This window comes from Alligator mississippiensis, chromosome 5, assembly GCF_030867095.1.
Source record: "Alligator mississippiensis isolate rAllMis1 chromosome 5, rAllMis1, whole genome shotgun sequence".
NCBI lineage: Eukaryota > Metazoa > Chordata > Crocodylia > Alligatoridae > Alligator > Alligator mississippiensis.
Genome location: NC_081828.1, coordinates 92,647,293 through 92,666,287, shown reverse-complemented (window position 1 = coordinate 92,666,287; position 18,995 = coordinate 92,647,293). Strand labels below are relative to the sequence as shown.

Here is an 18,995-nt window from a genome sequence, read left to right as displayed (position 1 = left end):
GGACCCCTGGGATCCTGTCTCCCAGTGCCCGCTTGTTACTCGAAATAAAGGAGAAAGAATAAAAGGGGGTGGGACTTGCTCATCCCTTCCCTCCTAATGATCATGGGGGTGGGAAGCTGCTCTGTGCCCCTCCCCAATCCTTCTTCCCAGCATGACTGCCTCTGGATCCCTGCTGACCTGGGGTTGCTCTATTGCTCCTCCTGAGCTGGAGGGGTGTGCAGTTCCCACGCCGTGTTGCTCTTTCCTCCCCGCCAAGCTGCTTGTGCGGGTTATCAGCTCCCTGCTGCCGTCCCCAGCTGCCGTACCTGTATTCCCTGGTGGGGCCGTGGCGTTGCTCCTGGGCATCTCTTGCCTCCCCAGGCTTGGGTTTCTACCCTGCTGTGCTGGAGCCCTCCGGTCGCCACTCTGCTCCTCTTGCCTTCTCTCCAGCTTGGCAATCCTCCGTTTGGCTGCTGGTGTCTCCTGGCCGGCATCTTGCTCTTCCCACGCCAGCCACTCAGTTGGTCTCCCAGCTCCTATTTGAGCAGCCCGCATTTCGCTGAGGCTCCGCCCCCGTCCCTTGCTGATCCGCAGCTTCAGGGAGCTCCGGAATCATGGAGCCCGTGTCTGCGTTTCCTCCCAGCTGCTGCTCGTTTAGGCCTGTGTGATGAGTATCGGAGCATGTGGGGTGGGGCTGGGGACCCACTAGAGGGCTTTTATTGCCCCTTTCACACACATTTATGGCCCACTCAGGTCTGTTAAGTCAAAGGTATAACTTCATGGCATAGGACATGCCTACATCTATGACAAGTGGTGGCTGGGAGGACATGATAGGAGCTGGATCACTCACATATGCTCTTACTCTTCTAGTCCTCTAAACTAAGGCATCTACTACATGTCACTGTTAGAGACAGAATACTGGGTTTAGATTAGGACATTTGATCTGACCAGTTATGGCAGTTCTTGCTTTCATAATACAGACCAGGTAGACAACATAGAATAAGGCAGCATCAAGAGAACCTGCTTGAACATGGGAGATCAATTCCCTTGTTTATGGAAGAAGGAAAGGCCGTTTTTGGTTTGTTAGATTTCCCACACCTTGTAATTGGCTGTTACCCTCTGTGCACTGTGAGGCACTCTTCAGAAAGCAGGCATGCATGTTTTCTGAACAGAATACCCATGCTAGAACTCAAAGCACTGACACCCTCATGGTCTGTTGACTGTAGCTGCTAGCTGCCTAGGCATTGGCAATGCTCGTGCAGTGTGTGCAAAGTTGTCTGTGAACTTAAATTTCTGTGCACATGCAAGTGCTGTTGGGCTGGGGACTCTTTGAGAATGAGGCCTCAAACATTTCAGGGCACATCCACTAGAAATTCTGATGGTGTTTACAGGTCCACTAATTTAGCACTTAGCGTGCACTTGCTGCTATTTTATTAGATGCGGACCTATCAGATTACCAAATTTCATAATTAACCACGGCCTTTGTACATGCAACAAAATTGGCCTTTAAAGGGGCTTAAATGCCCTTTTGCACTGTTTAATGGCATTGCTGTTTGCACGCTTGGTGGCGTTTTGCACTTTAAATGACTTTGTTACATAGCAAGATAAAACACCTCCAAGGTGTTTTAGTTTGCTACCTAACAAAGTGCAATAGTGCACAGGGCCCTGGAAGTTGACATGCCTGGGGCTTGGTGGGCTTCCAGTGCCCCATGCACCATCCCTGCCGCCTTCTCCCACTGCCAGCACACCCAGCCTCCCTCCTGCTTCCTTGCCTCTCTGCCCCAGGTGTAAGCTAGCTATTCCCAGGTGGTCCAGTCCCAGGTGGCAGGGATGGTGCAGAGGAGCTGGAGCTTATCTGCTTCTCTGGGGGGGGGGGGACAGGGCAAGCTGAGCTGAGGGGTTGCTGTTGCTGCTAGGTCACATGACCCCCTGAGCTGTGGGGGACCCTGGTACTTCCTTCCAGAGCAGTGGGGCCCCCCGCCCTGACCACTGGCGCCCAGCCTGGGTGGTCCCGGGAGGGTGCTGCAGCTGTGGAGGGTAGCACCAAGCCCTGTGCAGCTCAGGGACTGTGAGATCCAGCAGCAGCCCATTCAGGCAGGCTCCACTGAAGAAAAAAAGTAGCAAAGAGCCTGATCTTTTTTTTTTTTCCTCCCCAGAGCCTGCCTGCCTGCCTGCTTGAGCTGCGTTGGGTCCAGTGCTTCCCTTTGTGGGTGCGGGGGAGAGGGGCAGTGCTTCCCTCCATGGCTACAGTGCCCCCGGGACCTCCTGGGCCATGTGCCAGCAGGCAGGTGCCATCTGGGGGGTGCTGGTGCTGCCGCTGCCACGGAAGGAAGCACCAGCCCCCTCGCAGCTCAGGGACCTCTCGGCTTGCTGGCAACTTCCCTCCCCTCTCCCCCCTGCTGCTGGAAAGGTGGGTAAGGATCAGGCCCCCACCCTTGAGTACATACCACGGGGGTTTATTTTGGTTTAATTCTCTCTAAATTGAAGCAGTGGAAATGGTGGGTTTTTAAAAACCCACCATTTCAATTTAGGCAAAACTAAACTGAATTAAACCCCCGTGCCATGTACAAGCACCCCTATAGATGCTTTGTTTATTGTAAAAATAGTTTGTCTTAAATAATTTTACATCATTCATGAGCAGTTTTGTGTATATTGGCAATTCACAGTGATGTGGAGAAAAGGCCCCTGTTTCCCTCCATTTTTATTTTGTGCTTTCTTATTTTTGTTGCTTTCCCACAATTCACTGCCATCTTTTTTTCTCTAGGCCTTTGTACTTGTCTGTTTTACTTATGTTGTTCAGTTTCCTGGGAAGGGATTTGATTGTCCTCTTAAGGAGTCTTCATTTGAATATTGTACACAGAGCATAGAAACAACTTAGAGAACAGTGGGGGATAAAACGAGAAGAATCTTCAACTCACCTGTTTTGAGCATTTCCTTCAGCAGCTTTAGCCTACCTGTTTCTGATTTAGAACTGAGGTGCCAATCAGACCCAGCTGACCTATCCAGCCCTTTCCTTTAGTTGTGGTGCTTTATATTTTGATGATCTTGGGCTAGCATTTGGCTTTTAGCAAATGTCCTTGTGTTTGAATGTTTCTAAAATCAAAGTCACATGGAAGAAGCTGCAATTGAGGAGCTATTAGGAGGAAGTAAGTGATTGAGTATGTAGCCTCTAAAAGTCCTGCTTTGACAGGAACGTAGCCTGGCATGGAATATTACTGGAGAGATAAAAGGTGGGTTTCTGATGCTGCCTTCCACTGGATATGACATTTTATACTATTTTAAGGGTTCTCTTCTTCCTGACAGTCAGTGCCTGCATTCAATCACTACCTGTCAACACAGTTTTATTTAGTGTGAATAAATATGGCATAATTAGCTAAAAATATGAGTCTTATAATTACAGGTGTAGTTGTTTTATTTGCTAAGACTCTGTGCCAAAGGAAAATGACACAACATGCCAAGAGGATTTAAAATTTGAAATCTAAATTTATCAATGTGATTATTTAGCGGTGATGAGGGTATTTTGACTTTGCCCCAATTTCCTTTGACAGTTCTGGTGCTTGTAGTGTTAGGCGGAGATGAAGATACATTTAGCTGTAGTTGCTTTCAAAGGCATTCTGAAAGAGCAATTGCTGCTATTTTGGCTACATGATTCCCTCAGAGAATTTTATCTTTACAGCTGGATTACTCTGTCCTGCTGTTGGTACATTTTTACCTAGAGCACTGTTCTTATTACAATGGAATTCAGATGATGTGATGACACAAATACTTGAAGAAGGCTCCTTGGGTGTAAAATCTCTGCCAGAAACTATACAAATCTAACCTAAAAGCATCCATTCCTAAATGCTTTAGCTTTTTTCCAAATGCTAAAGTGACCTTATTTACATCATTCTAATCAGAGCCTGCCAGAACTTCTGCTTCTTTAGTTAGAATTCACATGTAAAAATAATTGATACAGGTTAGGAATATTAAATCCTGAAAGACAACAAAGAAAAAAATATTTTCTATGTATTTGGGGCAAAGAAAAGTAAATACTGAACTATTTTTAGATATTGGTTAGTACTTGTTGCCGTGAGCTTAAGGAGAACGATGTCATTTTTTGCTAAGAGGCTTATTTGATTTACCACTTTCTTAAAGAATAGCGTACTCTGCCTCTTAAAAAAATCAGCAGTATGCTTGTTTTGTTTTTTTTGTTTTGTTTTGTTTTGTTTTTAAATGAAGTGAGTGGCAGTCTCAACTTGCTCATTCATGGAGCTTGCATTATCCTGACCAAATGTGAGTTCTAAGGAAAAGTTTGAAATGCTTTGTTGGATTTCTGTGCATCTTGAAGTACAAAATGTTATTGTTAAGGGCTCCATGCTCATCATCTTACAAAGTTGCAGTGATAACTCCGTAGCTATGATTTCAAAGTAAATTGTTGTCCTGGATCCAGTTTGATAATTCTGTTGTTAGGTCCCTGGCCAGAAAAAGAATTTTAGGAGGAAAACCTTGAATTTTAATTATAGATAGCATTTTTAAGGCATGGGACATTGGGAGCGTGGACACACATATACTTGGGCCCCTTTTGCAAGAGGAATGTTTTATAAGGGGAATATTTCCAAAGGGCAGCAATTAGTATATTCAAATGGTGTGTGAAGGAGCTGAGTTGTAGTGTAATTTTGCTGCATTAGAATCAAACTTGCTGCATTTGAATTACTCTCAGAGCTTTGTTACATGGAAATTTTAGGCAGCCCCTGGAGTTCTCAACCTCTGGATTGGCCTCATATTAACACCTTTAAGTGGCTTGAAGTACTTGTTATGCAGCTCAAAATTATGCCACTCCAGGGCAGGATTATCTCTGATCCACATAATCTTTCTTCTGTTCCATTAAAGTGTGGTCACTCCCCACATCTGTGCTGTATAAATTGAAGTCCTCCAGTATCCCAGGATGCAGTGGCCCCTCCCCTACATGGTATTTCTGTACACAGCTGAAGATGGTGACAGCTTGAGGCAGGTCAGAGCTGGTCGGGAGTGAGGCAGGGAGGAAGCATGGAAACACAGAGCTGGTATACTAGGATGATGCTGAGGGGCAGGCAGAGCATGATCCAGCAGAAGAGAAAGAGCAGAGCCATGTGAGATGGTGCCAAGGATGCAGAGGGTGTTGCAGGAGGGGGCTCTGGTGTTGGCTCTACTGCCTGATGAGTTGGGGTGCTGACAGCTCCATCAGTGTTCAGCCTGGGAGCATTGCACTGTGTTGTTCCACTGTTTTTTTCCCACAGCCCCATAACATGGCTGGTGGGAGCATTGCAGGGCCTAGCCACTGTGCTGGGGGAGGAAGAGAAGGTGCTGCCTCTGTGATGAGTCACCAGCATGCTGCCTGTGCCAGGTTCCAAGGGAGGCAGGTGACACTGACAGTTGCATGTTTGTGCCCCCCCCCAACCCATCTCTCACACCACTGCCCACAGAGCAAGGATAGAAGCCTGTCCTGGGTCACCAGCCCTGCCCAACCGGGCTAAGTACACACTATCAAAACGCCTGAGGCTGAATTGATTGAGTCTTTCCAGGTTAATTTAAGGTGCAAAGATTAAACCAATAAGCAAATGAATAGATATTCACCTTTGATTCAGGAAATGCAGCCACATGCCTGCAGTGATTCAAGCCAGAAGCTAGGGGGCACTAGAGCATGGCTCTCTGGCACAGCCAGCATGGCCTGTATGTTCATTTCCTCTGCTGCCCCCTGGGATTTGTAGTTCAGACTCACAACAGCAGGACTCTGCAGGATTGCTCATCACTTCTTCTTCCTGCTTGCAGCACTAAGTAAGCAGGGCAGAGCAGCTCCATAGTTTCATAGTTGGTAGGGTTGGAAGGGACCTAAGCAGATCATCAAATCCGCCCCCCCTGCCATGGCAGGAAAGGATGCTGGGGTCAAACGACCCCGGCTAGATGATTGTCTAGCCTTCTTTTGAAGACCCCCAGAGTAGGGATGAGTACCACTTCCCTTGGAAGTTGGTTCCAGATCCTAGCCACCCTGACTGTGAAGTAGAGCCTCCTGATGTCTAGCCTGAATCTACTCTCAGTCAACTTACGGTCATTATTCCTTGTTACTCCCAGTAGTGTTCAAAGGAACAGGGACTCTCTCTTTGCCTGCTGGCCCCCCTTGGCAAGTTTATAGATGGCCACCAGATCCCCTCTCAGCCTTCTCTTGTGGAGGCTGAACAGGTTCAGGTCCTGTAGCTTCTCCTCGGAGGGCCTGCCCTGCTGCCCCCTAATCGTGCAAGTGGCCTTCCTTTGGACCCTCTCAATGCTGTCCACATCCCTCCTGAAATGCAGCGCCCAGAACTGGACACAGTACTCCACCTGCAGCCTGACCAGTGTCGCATAGAGGGGGAGTGTCGCACAAAGTCTCCCTGGACCTGTTCGTAATGCTTCTATGGATGCATGATAAGGTGCGGTTAGCATTCCTGACCATGTCCCCACACTGGCGGCCCATGTTCATCTTGGAATCAACAGTGACTCCAAGATCCTTTTCTGCCTCTGTACTGACGAGATGGGAGTTCCCCAGCCTGTAGGTATGCTGCTGGTTCTTCCTCCCCGGGTGCAATACACTTGTCCGTATTGAAACCCATCCTATTCTCATCCGCCCACCTCTGTAACCTGTCCAAATCTAGTTGTAGCCTGTCCCTCTCTTCTAGCATGCTCATTTCTCCCCACATCTTAGTGTCATCTGCGAACTTGAACAAGGTGCTTTTCACCCCCTCATCCAAGTTGCTGATGAAGATATTGAACAGTGCGGGCCCAACGACCGAACCCTGGGGAACCCCACTGCCCACATCTCTCCAGGTTGAAAATGACCTGTCCACCACCACTCTCTGGGTGCAGCCCTCCAGCCAGTTTGCGACCCATCTGACTATGTAGGCGTCAACCCCACAGTCACCTAATTTTTTAATGAGGATGGGGTGAGAGACTGTGTCGAAGGCCTTCCTAAAGTCCAGAAAGACTACGTCCACCACAACACCTACCTCCAAGGCTTTTGTGACCTGGTCATAGAAGGCAACCAGGTTGGTCTGACAGGACCTGCCTCTAATGAACCCATGTTGATTGCCCCTAAGCATAATCTCCCCTGCTGGTCCTTTGCAGATGTGCTGCTGGATAATTTTCTCAAAGAGCTTCCCCAGGACTGAGGTAACTCTAATGGGCCTATAGTTTCCTGGGTCCTCTTTCCTCCCTTTTTTGAAAATGGGGACCACATTTGCCCTTCTCCAGTCCTTTGGCACGTCGATGACCTCTGCTAATTCCCTCAGCACTGTGGGGTGGAGATCGTCAGGACCTGCTGATTTGAACACGTCAAGTCCCTTCAGAAGTTCCCTGACTAGGTCCTCAGTGACGATGGGCTTGGCTGCACCTCACCTGGGTCCGTCCAGAAGCCCAGTGGGGGGGATGTCCCTGTCCCTGCTCAGAAAAATGGAAGCGAAGAATCTGTTAAAGAAATTAGCTTTGTCGTCTGGTGCTACCACCAGATTACCAAGCGTGGCCTGCAGAGGCCCCATGTTACTTGGTACCTTCTTTTTACGCCCTATGTATTTAAAAAAGGACTTCTTGTTATCTTTGATCTGGGTCACTAGTCCCAGTTTCATCTCTGCCTTAGCCTACCTAACAGCCCTCCTACAATCTCAAGCAATGGAGGTATAATCCTCCTTGGTGATGGCCCCTCCCTTCCGTTGGTGTACACCTCCTTTTTGGCTTTGAGACATTCCTGGGTGCTTTTGGTGAGCCATGGGGGCTTTTGAGCACTCTTGCCCCCTTGGATCCATGTGGGGATTGTCACCCTTTGGGCTTGCTGCAGGCCTTTGTCACCCTCTGCTGGATGGTGAATTCCAGTAGGCAATGATCACTATCACCCAGGTGGTCAAGCACCTGCAGTCCCCTCACCAGGTCATTGCCTGTGGCCAGGACCAGGTCCAACAAGGCATTTCCCCTGGTGGGATTGTGCACCTCCTGGGTTAGATGGAGGTCCTGTTACTCAGCTAGGAAGCTACGCAAGCAGTCAGACCTGGCTGACTGCTGTTCCCAGCAGATGTCTGGATAGTTTTGGTCACCCATGATGATCACGTCCCTTGACTTAACTGCCTCCACGAGCTGACCTGAGAATTCCTGGTCCAGCTCTTCCACCTGGTTGGGTGGCCTGTAGTAGACCCCCACTATTAGGTCCCTTTTCCCCCAACCCCCTTGTATTGTGACCCAGAGCACCTCAGTCTGCCCTTCCTCAGACCCAGTGCTGTTTGCTGAGGATGTGTATTGCTCTTTGACGTAGAGCGCCATACCCCCACCTTTCCTTCCCGTTCTATCCCGCCTATACAGCCTGTAGCCCTTGATGTTTTCCACCGAGTCATGCGTTGGATCCCACCAAGTTTCAGTGAGCCCCACTATGTCTGGGTTTGTGTTAGCTAGCAGGAGGACAAGTTCCTCTTGCTTGTTCCCCATACTACAAGCATTAGTGTAGAGGCATTTAAGGCCTCCTGAGGGTGTATGCGCCTCCCCCCCAATCCCAGGACTATCCAGGCCTTTACCTGGGTATTTCTTGTGCTCATCGCCTGTCTTGGCTGGGCTGTTCTTGTGGGTATCTCTTGGTTCGGTGTTCTGTGGTTCCCTTGGTCCTCTTCCTCCCCCTCCCCCAATGAGCCTAGTTGAAAGCCCGCTGGAGGAGATCAGCCAACCTGAAAGAGAACACATGCTTACCTTTGGGGGGAGGTGAAGCCCATCCCATCCGAGCATGTCTCTTGTTCTGAAGTATGGATCGTGGTCCAGAAAGCCAAGGCCCACCGCAAGACACCACTCCCAAAGCCTCAAGTTGATGTCCCAGATGCAGGTCTCATGGCATCTTCCATGTACGCTCACTGGAAGGACTGATGAGAAGACCACCTGTGCCCCCATCTCCTTCAGCTTGCCCCCAGAGCTTGGTAGTCCTTCATCAGGCGATCTGGACTGCTCCTGGCCACATCGTTAGTGCCCACATGGATTAGGACCATGGGGTTGTAATCAGAGGGCCGGGATCATTTCTGTCACGTTCTGAATCCGCGCTTCGGGCAGACAGTAGACCTTGTGTGTCATGGGATCCTGGCAACAGATGGGACCCTCTGTTCCTCTCAGGATAGAGTCACCTAAGACAAGTACCCGGCATCTCTTCTTTCGGGTCAACTTGCCTCCGGCCCATTTTGTGCATGGAGTGACCTCCTCACCAGAATTTTCCTCCTCACCATCCTCTTCCTCCAGTGTCCCCAGGGCCTCATACCTGTTCCCCAGCTGGACCGGGGGAGCTGGTACTGCACCACCACAAGCAGCCCTGGCTCTGGAGGAAACCTTCTGTCATGCCGCTGTGGAGGGCACTCTTCTTCCTTTGGTGCATGGCCCTGCAGGGAAAGGAAATACCTATCATCTGCTTCCCTGATCCCCCTCAGCCGCTAACCTCCTCCTGGAGCTCCCTCACCTGCCCCTCCAAGGCCCTAAGACAGGCACCTGCGGGACAGGTGTGGGGGCCCCCATCCCCTGCCCCACCCTGGCCCTGCTGGGCATCCTCTGCAGGCCAGGGGGCAGGGTGACGCCAGCTTCCCCATGGGCTCCGTCTGGGTGGAGGCCTCAGAGAAGCCTCGGGTGGGCAGCGTGCCACCCCCAGCCCCCGGGGCAGGGGCCCTAGCAGTACTCTGTGTCCACACCATTTTTTTTTTGTTTGGTTGGTTTTGGTTTTGGGCATTGTTTTGGTGCGGTGCCTTCACCTTACCCTTGCCGAAGTCTTCCTCCTATCCCCTCCTGCTTGCCCACCTGCACTAACGCTGGCGCAAACACTGGCGCGCGAGCATGCCTGTTTGCATGCCCTGTTAGCACGTGGCTCGGGAGCGCGGCTCCCTGCCAGCTCAACTAAAAGGGATCCTGGGGGCTTCCCCTCCAGATCTGCCCCAGCTGCGCTGGCTCCTCTCCCCACTTACCTTAGGGGGATCAGCTGCCGCCACCACTGCCTTTGTTCAGGTAAGGGGGCACAAGTGCAAGTGGAGCCCCACATGTGCTTAGTCAGCCCCTCTCCTTGCCGTCTTCAGCCCCAACATACTCAGGGGAAGAAAAGTTTAACCTCTCTCCCTGGTCCCAGACCCCAGCAGGGGTTTGCCTGGGGGCACAGGGCAGTGAACCAGCCAGTGAGGCTAGTGAGCCAGCTCCTGCTGCTCCAGCTAGGGAGCAGAAGGGTGAGTCCAGCCTGCTCTCTGGAGCAGACAGCACAGCTCAGCACAGGGCTGCAAAGCATGCTGGGATGCTGGGGGACTCTGATTTAACTTGATCCAGGAAGGGGTCTGGGACAGAAGTTTCATAAATTGGTTTGACCTAAATCAGTTAAGTCTGATACTACATTCAACCAGGTTTATCTTAAAGCAATTTCAGCCATTTTGAAACTGGTTTGTGTGCACTGAACTTCTATTCTATTACAGGTTAAAACCAGTTTCTGATCACTTAAACTGTCTTATGTGCAACTTCTGTCTCAAGCCCAGGACTCTAGTGGCCAGTTACAGCTGTGTAGGTGGAAGACGGTCAGAAGATTTTTAGCCTTAACATGGGCGACAGGTGCCTCTTGAGTCAGGGGGAGCACTTCCCCCTCAAGTGACCAGTCATCAACCGAGGGGGGGCTCCCCCTGCAGGCAATCCCACTGACCCGGAAGTGGCAGTGGCTGGCACTTCTGGGCGCACAACTGACACTTCTGGGAGAGCGCTGGTACTTTCAGGTGAACCCCCACTCTCCAGCCAGCACTTTTAGGGGGGGCACCATTGCTCCCGCCTACCCCACCCTACTTGGGAACACTGGCTGACAGGGGGTGTGCAAGCGCTATCAGGGGGTGCATGTCTATCCCTGTGCACCCCTTACATGTCGCCACTGAGCCTTAAGGTGTGACTGCTCCAAACTGCAAGCTAGTACTCAACATTTCTGTGGCTTAGAGCATAAGATGTAACAAGGCCCTCAGCTTGTTCACATACAATAAGAATATATTAGCCACTGTCCTTTTGAAATCTTCCTTTTCTGAAAGGGCTTCAAGTATTTGTGTGCCCACTCTGCGGGAGAAGTGTTTTGGATTTTTATGGTTTTGGGGGTTTTTTTGGTAAGGCTATCTTAAAACTAGGATAGTCTACAAATTTTAACCTTGTTTCGTCTTTTGCCCTTAATGGTTCATGATCCAAAGGTCATGGAAACAAGTTAAAAGTCTCCTAGTGGCTTCAGAGGATAGCGCCATTTTCATGAGATTAGACAAAAAAAAGTTAGCACCTGTTTGTTTTTCAAAAATCCAAATGTGTCTATGTGCTCCATCAAATTCCAGGGTATGTTAAAACCACTTGGCTTGGTCTTGCAGAGTTCACAACATCTGCTGGCTAAACTGTTCAGGGCTGACAATGATATTGATTCTGTTAATGAAACTTTCAGGCTCTTCAGGGCAGGTTTGCAGAGCTGGAAAGCAAAATATTGCTGACTAGGGTCTTTGAAAATGCCCACTGCCGTTGGGCAATTTTGGGGAGTTCATTTTGAGACCTTTTCATGGGGTCTGTTTTTAGAATGTGGGTCTTCAGCACTTTTTGTTAGGCAGGCCCTTCTCTGATTCAGAGTTGTATGAAAATATTGAGCCAAAATTTTCAAAAGCTTTGCTGTCTGCGTACAGTGCACCCTTTATTTTGCAGCCTTATTCATATGGCAATTCAAGAATAAAATTATGCACGAAAATATTTTTCATTAACCTAGACAGCTCTATAAAATATTGGATAAAAGTAATGAAATAAATACCAATGTAAACAAATGATGGTTCAATATATTAATATACTTTAATATCTAGAATAAAAAATATTCTTTGAAAATTGAATTTCATGCTTCACTTTTTTTCTTTAAATACTTTACTTCTGGGTCTCTAATGGCTTTCTTGTCAGTGGAGAAATGACTAATACTGAGCAAAATAAAATTGCACTGTTTTTTTTAAATTTTCTTGTCTATAAAGAGGGTGCTTTTTAGGTTTTTCATTGAAATGTTAAAATATGAGATATTGTGTGTAGAAGTTGTGCTTTCAAGTCTTGTAAGTATTTAATGTACTTTCCTTAATTACTATTTATAGCACCCCTCTTTCAGAAATGGTACCCAGTGAATCCTCAACCCAGGCAGCACTGGCCTCAACCCCCACTTCCCTGCTCCTGGGAATGGGCACAGAAACACACTTCCCCCCTCCACCATTGTGACCCTCTGTGCCTTGCTGCCACGGCTTGCTTCAAGAGCAGCAGCGCCCTTCCCTCTCCCCTGGGTAAGAGTTGAAGTTTAGGAATACAGCAGGGGAGATGCTGCCACCACATCCTGGGGTGCACTCCATGCCCACCTGCCTGCGTGTACCCCCTATAACCTTTCTAAGTACCCCTAGGGGTATGTATACCCCTGGTTGACAACCCCGGGTCTAAGCTGCTACCAAATACTTGGGTTTCTGAGTCTGCGGGCTTGCTGTGCAGAGCCCCTTGCCTTTTCACGCACCCTTCTGCGCAATCTCCCATGCTAACTCACATGCCAGGCCCAGAGAACGCCTGTGCATGGCTCCGGTTGTGTGGCTTCCTGAGGGACTGGGCTAAGTAGGAGCCAGGGGGCATTACCTTCCTCAGCTCCGCCCAGCTGCAGCCCCATCACTCGGTAGCGCCTACCCACTGCAGGCCCCGCTTACCTCCCGGCTCTGCACTGGGGGTCAGGGTCCACTGGAGGGTCCACTGGGGTACCGTTGCTCACAGGGACACAACAGGCTTACACCCATGTATCTCGCACCACAGCAGGTCCCAACTGGGGTGCATTACAAGGAGTAAGCACCCCCACTTTCTCTTGTATTAGTGGAAATGGATGCTTTTGGCCAGGTATGATCAGAGAATCCCATGTGTCATGTTAGGGGCCAGTTGCCTCACTGATTTCAAGCATTCAAAATTAGGTACATGCTTAAGCACTGCACTCGAATGGGAGCTGCATTGGAAAGGACAGCACAGAGTATGAAGTGGTGTAAGTGATTAGAATACAATAGGTAGGAAGTGGGGAGGGAGAATGCTGAGAGAAACATACGAGGAAAGAACTGACAGGACTAAGGGGTCATAAATCCTAATCCAGGTAATGAGATAAGAATCCATCACCCCTGTTTAAACCATACTTAATACAACCCAGTCTGTGGGTGATTTTTTTGTTCCAGAATTTCCCGTTCAAACTGTTTTTTTTTAATTTTTCTACCTGAGAACAGCAATCCTGAGATCAGCGATGGAGTGTCCAGAAAGGTTCAAGTGTTCTGCCATGAGCTTTTATGTCTTTCTGCAGCTGACATCAGATCATGTCAGATATAACTTGCACCTGCCAACATTAGCACAAGGTTACATTTTTTTTTCACCCCGTCACATTCCCATAGTTAAAATTAATAGCTTTCTGAGAAGTATATAGGCCAGCATAATGTCCTTTGTTTTCTTTTTATTTGTGATGGAAATTTAATAAAATACTTTTTGTCAGACTGCTGTTCCTGGGAGTGAATTGCAGAAGAAGTCTTTTTAAGTTGCTTGCCTACATTATCTTTTAATACTTGGTTTATGCACGGCAGTTCAATCATTGCAGAATCTCTTTGGTTTTTGTAAGCATTACCATATGCTATGTCTGCGTTATTAATATCAGTGTCCTGACAGATTTCTGACTCCCGTGATTCCACATTTCCTTTGTCTCAAAGATGCCTTCATAAGACTTAATTTATATGCAGATCTTTCTCTCCTTGTAGGTTGGTTTAACTCAAACATGAACCAGGAAACTTGTTTTATTATTAGAACTAGTATTGAGTGTACAGCTCTGGGTGGCCTGGGAGGGAGATGAAACACCTGTTAAGAGCATCACTGGAGGCCCAAGCTAGGGCTGACCTTCTGGTTTGCAAAATTCCTGCCCAGGAGCACAGGCAGGACAAGTAAGGTAGGAGTGAAATGGAGGCCCAGCACTTTTGAGACTGACCCAAGGACACACAGCACTCAGGAATCTACTTCCTAACTTCCCATCCTGTGTACCTCTTCATTGGACCACACCAAAAGTCCTGAGCTTATGTGAAGGCTCTGGTCTTATAATTCTCACCCACGTGCAAAATGTTTTGCATGCAAGTAACCCATTGAATACTGTGGTGCAACCCACCTCCTACTTCTATACAGGTTTGAGGTTAAATGCCCGGTTGTGTCAGCACCCACTGTCACGTGCAGCATTGACCAGTGTGTGTGATGCTGTTAGAGTCACTGGCACCACTCTCAGCTGTCAGCCTTGTATGTTGATAAGATCATACCTGCAGAGAGAAAGCAGCACAACACAGAGCTAAACTTTGCTGCTCAAAGGGAGTGGGCATTAGAGGAGTAAAGTTTGCTTCCCCAGGAAATAACAGTTCCAGGTTGCCTTTGCCCAAGTGACTCCTGTACCGGCCTCTTGCTGCTGCGTCTCTGAAACTCCATGTATTTCTCAGTCCTTAGGTCTGTGCAATAATTTACTGCTACTCCTTTTAATTTGGTTTTGTCTTCTCAAGAGTTGCTGTAAGCCTTCTAATTTATATTTCATGACAAGCTTCTTGGCCTGCCTTCTGCTTTCATGAGGTAACTGTAGGTAGAGTGATCATTTTTTCTTACTGTTCAACAGAAGAATACCCTGAAGACAAATGGAGTGGCTGACAATTTAATCCAGAACATAAATTGAGCTTTTAATTGTTGCTTGTAGGATATTTTGCAGAAACAATTTAATTAGAAGAGTAAAACAGGACTTTGCTATTTTCCTTCATTTTATTTAACAGGCATTTTCTAGTGTACTAATGTGAGTTTTATGAAAATCAGTCTGAAGTGTCTGGGGATTCATTCTAGTTTCCTGTAGTTCTCACATTGCCTAGGAGAAAGCAAATATAACTCTCAGGTAAACATTAAAGAACCAGCTGTTTTTTCCTCCAGAATTTTACATTTCCATAATAACTCGCCTTTAGAGATAATCTTACAGAGAAGAAACCTCTAATACAGCCATATTTAAGAATAGGTTTACAATAATTCAATTACAGTAAATACAAATAATATTGGTTTTCATACCTCAGTAACAGTCTGGCGGCCTTATGTGTTGGAGAGGAGTAGGCCTCATAGTCAACTGAACAGTCACGTAACTGGGGAAGACTCGTTTCATATCGGCAACTGGGAGCCAAGTTCCTTTGAGCCAGCCTGAGGCATTTCCTGGATTAATTTATTTTTAGTAGACTGCCTGAGCCCTATTGTTCATGTGTCAGGAGTTTCCTATTTTTAGGGTGGTAAAGACTTTTCCCAGACATACCAACTCTCAGAGCAGTAATGCTTCCCCACTGAAAGGATGTTTTGTATGTCAGGCACTCCTACCTTCTTTCTTCTCAGCAGGTGCATATACACGTGCACTTTACTGCAGAGTTGACTAATTAGCTCTGCAGGAAAGCATCATGACCTACATGTGCACTAGTATTAGGCCTCGGTAAGCTAATTCAGATAGTAGGATAGTACTACCCAGGACAAGTACTATGTTACAGCAAAGTACTTAGGTGCGTTCAAACTCATGTGTAGATGGTGACTGCAGTGGGCTGGGGCATGAGAGTGCTACAGTGTGGGGGGCCTCCTGCCGGCTAGCCCTACACTGTAGCACCCTTGTGCCCCAGCCAGCCCCTCTACAGTGTGTTGAGCCGGGCAGAGCAGCTGCAGGCTGGCAGGCTTATCCCCATGGCCTCCTGCCAGCTGGGGCTGCACTGCCTCAGCTCAATGTGCTGTGGTCTCAGATGCACATGTAAACACTGCATCCAGGAACAGTAAACTCTGGCACAAACTAGGCAGGGCTTATTCAAGCACATTAATATCACATGTAGATGAAATCTGTGTAGAGCAGATGTGGCTTTCTGCTGCCAAGATTTGGGAGACTGTTTTCACTAAAGATGATGATCCAGGCCTGGGATATGTCTCCAAGGTCCCTGACTCCTGAAGAGGGATGAATGTGACACTTGAGTCATGCAGTTCCACAGGACTGAGCACTTTTTCCTAGCCAGTCTAAACAGGATGAGAAAGAAGTAACAACCAGCTCTGTCCAGAGATATGAAGGTTAAGGGCTGATAGTTCAGTCTAGACCTGCATCAGTGTGTGTCTGATAGTCTATAGCAATTTTTCTTGCCTTTTATCTTTCTCCTCTCTTTGGGAACTCGCTGCCTCCAAAACATGAAAGAGTTATGATCTTCGCTTCTTCACCATGGCCTTCTCAACTTCCAGGGCTCTTGTAACAGAGAGGAAGTCCAAGTAATTGCTTGTCATCACAGCAACAGCAGTATAAGAAGGGAAATACCAGCAGCTGGCAGCGGGATTCAGATTGTTAGGCTCAACCTGAATTGACATTAAAAGAAAGACAGAAGCTGCATGTATTGAAAATGAAAAAACGGGGCAGCAAAGTGAGTGAAATGCAAGTGATTTCCTCGGGCTTGTGTATATCCTCATCATCTCCACCCCTGGGATTCCAGAGGAAAATTTCAATGTTGTGTCTGGACTTATCTGAGACTTATAAAGCTCATTGAACTGCACTTCCAGTTTTACAAGTCAGCTGCTGTCTTTCCCCACCCGTGCACCAGCTCCCACCACTGAGCAGCCTGCCCTCTACCCATACACAGCTACCAGCTAGGGCAATCCTCTACCTTGCAGGACAGAAGAAAGGCAATGCAAAAGTCCCACCAGGCCCCCAATAGCTGCCTCTCTTTTGGGCCATTTTACCTGCCACCCTTCCTCTCCAGCCTCACTTCTCACTGCTTGTGCCCTCACTGCTCCTGCTTCTCCCACTCTTTGGACCCCCTCCCCCCCACTATTACTTCCCTCTTGGCCTCATCATTCTTCCATCATTTGGCTTCCCACTTGTCCCTTATCTGGAGCACCACCTTTATCCAGCTGTCACTTGCCAGTTTGCCCACCCTCATTCCTGAATTTTATTTGGGTGGAAGGGTATGGTAATGAGTGGGACAATGGTGGATTTCAGTTTTACCACCTATCACACTGCATTTACCATTGTGCTTGTAAACAGCTCTCTTGTGACCAGTAACTTGTAGTCTAGTAAAACTATTTAAGCATTACAGCATTGTTTTGAATTGATTAAATTTGCTGCTGAAGAGAAAATGAATCCATTTGGTGTAATCCATTGACTCTTGCCTCTCCTGTAGATGAAGACTATCCAGATTAGAGCTGCTCAATTCCTGGGTGGGTGTCCATGCCATTAGCAAAACAGGTAATTCATTTTACTTAGAGATGGTAACTCCTGCTATGCACTGCCATGCTTGCAAAGAGATAGCAAAAACTGTTAGGTGGATATGTTTATAGTTCTAATTTACTAGAAAAAACTGTATAACACAGTTAAACTGTGATACTGGGACTCTTCAAAATGTGTCAAGTTAAGCAAATGTGTAAGCCTTTGCAGCACTGAGCCTTTGATTGCAACGCCATAGTTTGACCACTGTTCTTAGTAGATGAAAGCATGAAGTTACTGATCTGATGTATATTTATCAGTCTTGGGTAGTTTTATGATCCATGAAACAGTAGGTTTTCAATATTTAATCATCCTAGCAGGGGATATAAGGGTGTAGGACTTTACTGAGCATCAGCTGCTCTGCAGGTACTATTACCCCATGGTAACTCAAGGCAAATTGTGGTAACTTACTCCTTTTTCGTTGAGGGTTTAGCTGTTGTAATTGAGTTCCACTGACCCCAGAGTTAACAGCCAGTTATCATGGAGCAGCCCTCTGTCCTGCAGTAAGTCAGCTGTATGTTCATGCCCTTCATGTCACTGTCTCTAATGTCTCTAATGTATTTGTTAGGGAGGCAAGAAGGTCCTAATAGTACCACTTTATGGAGTGGGATTTGAGACACACAGGGCATGTCTATGGAAGACACTTTACTGTGGAGCTAATTAGTTAGCTCTGCAGTAAACTGACACCATCCACATGTGCAATGCTATTAGGCTGGAGTAAACTAATCAACTGTGCCATAGGATAGTACTGCCTGACATAAGTACTATCCTACAGCAGAGCTATTTACTCTGCCACAATGCACATATAGACAGTGATGGGGCTGGCTGGGGCACGAGGGTGCTATAGTGCAGGGGCTTCCTGCCAGCTAGCCCCACACTGAAGCACTCTTGTGCCCCAGCCAGACCCTCCACAGCACATTGAGCCGGGTCAGAGCAGCTCTGGGCTGGCAGTCTGATCCCTTGGGTCCCTTGCCAGCTGCAGCCATGCCACCCCAACTCAACCTGCTTCAGTCCCAGGCACATGTGTAAACACTGTGCCCAGAAGCAATAAGCTCCAGCGTGAACTGTGCCAGAGTTTATTGCACCGCATTACTTTCACATATAGATGCACCAACAGAGATGAAGGCAGTCGATCATAGAACTCCCACTGCATGCACTGGAACTAGGATTTCTCCTTCAGATTTGCCTAAAATTAAACTGAATGGGGAGTGGGCTCTCCTCAGTTCCAGGCTAGTGCCTGGATTCTTCTCTTTCCCATTATTATATATGCTGGCAGGGGCAGATAATACAAAAGCTTAGTTGCATTTATAAGCAGAAATGTTTTGTTTTTAAAATATGATGTTTTATTCATTGTTTGCAGTTTTGTACAAAAATGTACAAAATGCAATCAGTCTACAGTAAGCCATCTTGTGTGTCCTCTGATAAAGATGTGCAACATCTTTCATATGAAAAGAAAAGTGGAAGAAAACAGTAAACAGCTTAACAAGGCAAAAATAGGGCAATTTCTACCTGTTGCTCACAAAACAACCTACTGTATTTTGATGCAGGGACAGCTTTACCTGGGGTTCATAAAGCATTCTCTGCGCTGGAGGAACTATTAAAGTCTCTGATTGCTTTGGGTAATATCCCACATGTGACTTATGTCACCTTATAATGACCACTAGCAACAGCCCTGAAGTAAAAAGTAGGTGCATTTACAGATGCAGCTCATGAGCATATGAATGTT

General features: G+C 47.5%; 1 protein-coding gene across 3 annotated transcripts in view; it reads left to right on the top strand.

Annotated features, from left to right (window-relative positions):
- The window catches only part of VWC2 (von Willebrand factor C domain containing 2), a 124,913-nt gene that overhangs the window by 84,280 nt on the left and 21,638 nt on the right, over positions 1 to 18,995 (top strand). The window contains exon 4 of one of the 3 annotated variants that reach the window (XM_019483880.2): positions 17,187 to 17,251. The exons of the other annotated variants lie outside the window; for them this stretch is intronic. Within the exon in view, the coding sequence (XP_019339425.1) occupies positions 17,187 to 17,206 (20 nt within the window). The 3' untranslated portion in view covers positions 17,207 to 17,251. The remainder of the gene's footprint in view (positions 1 to 17,186; positions 17,252 to 18,995) is intronic. 3 annotated transcript variants of the gene reach the window in all.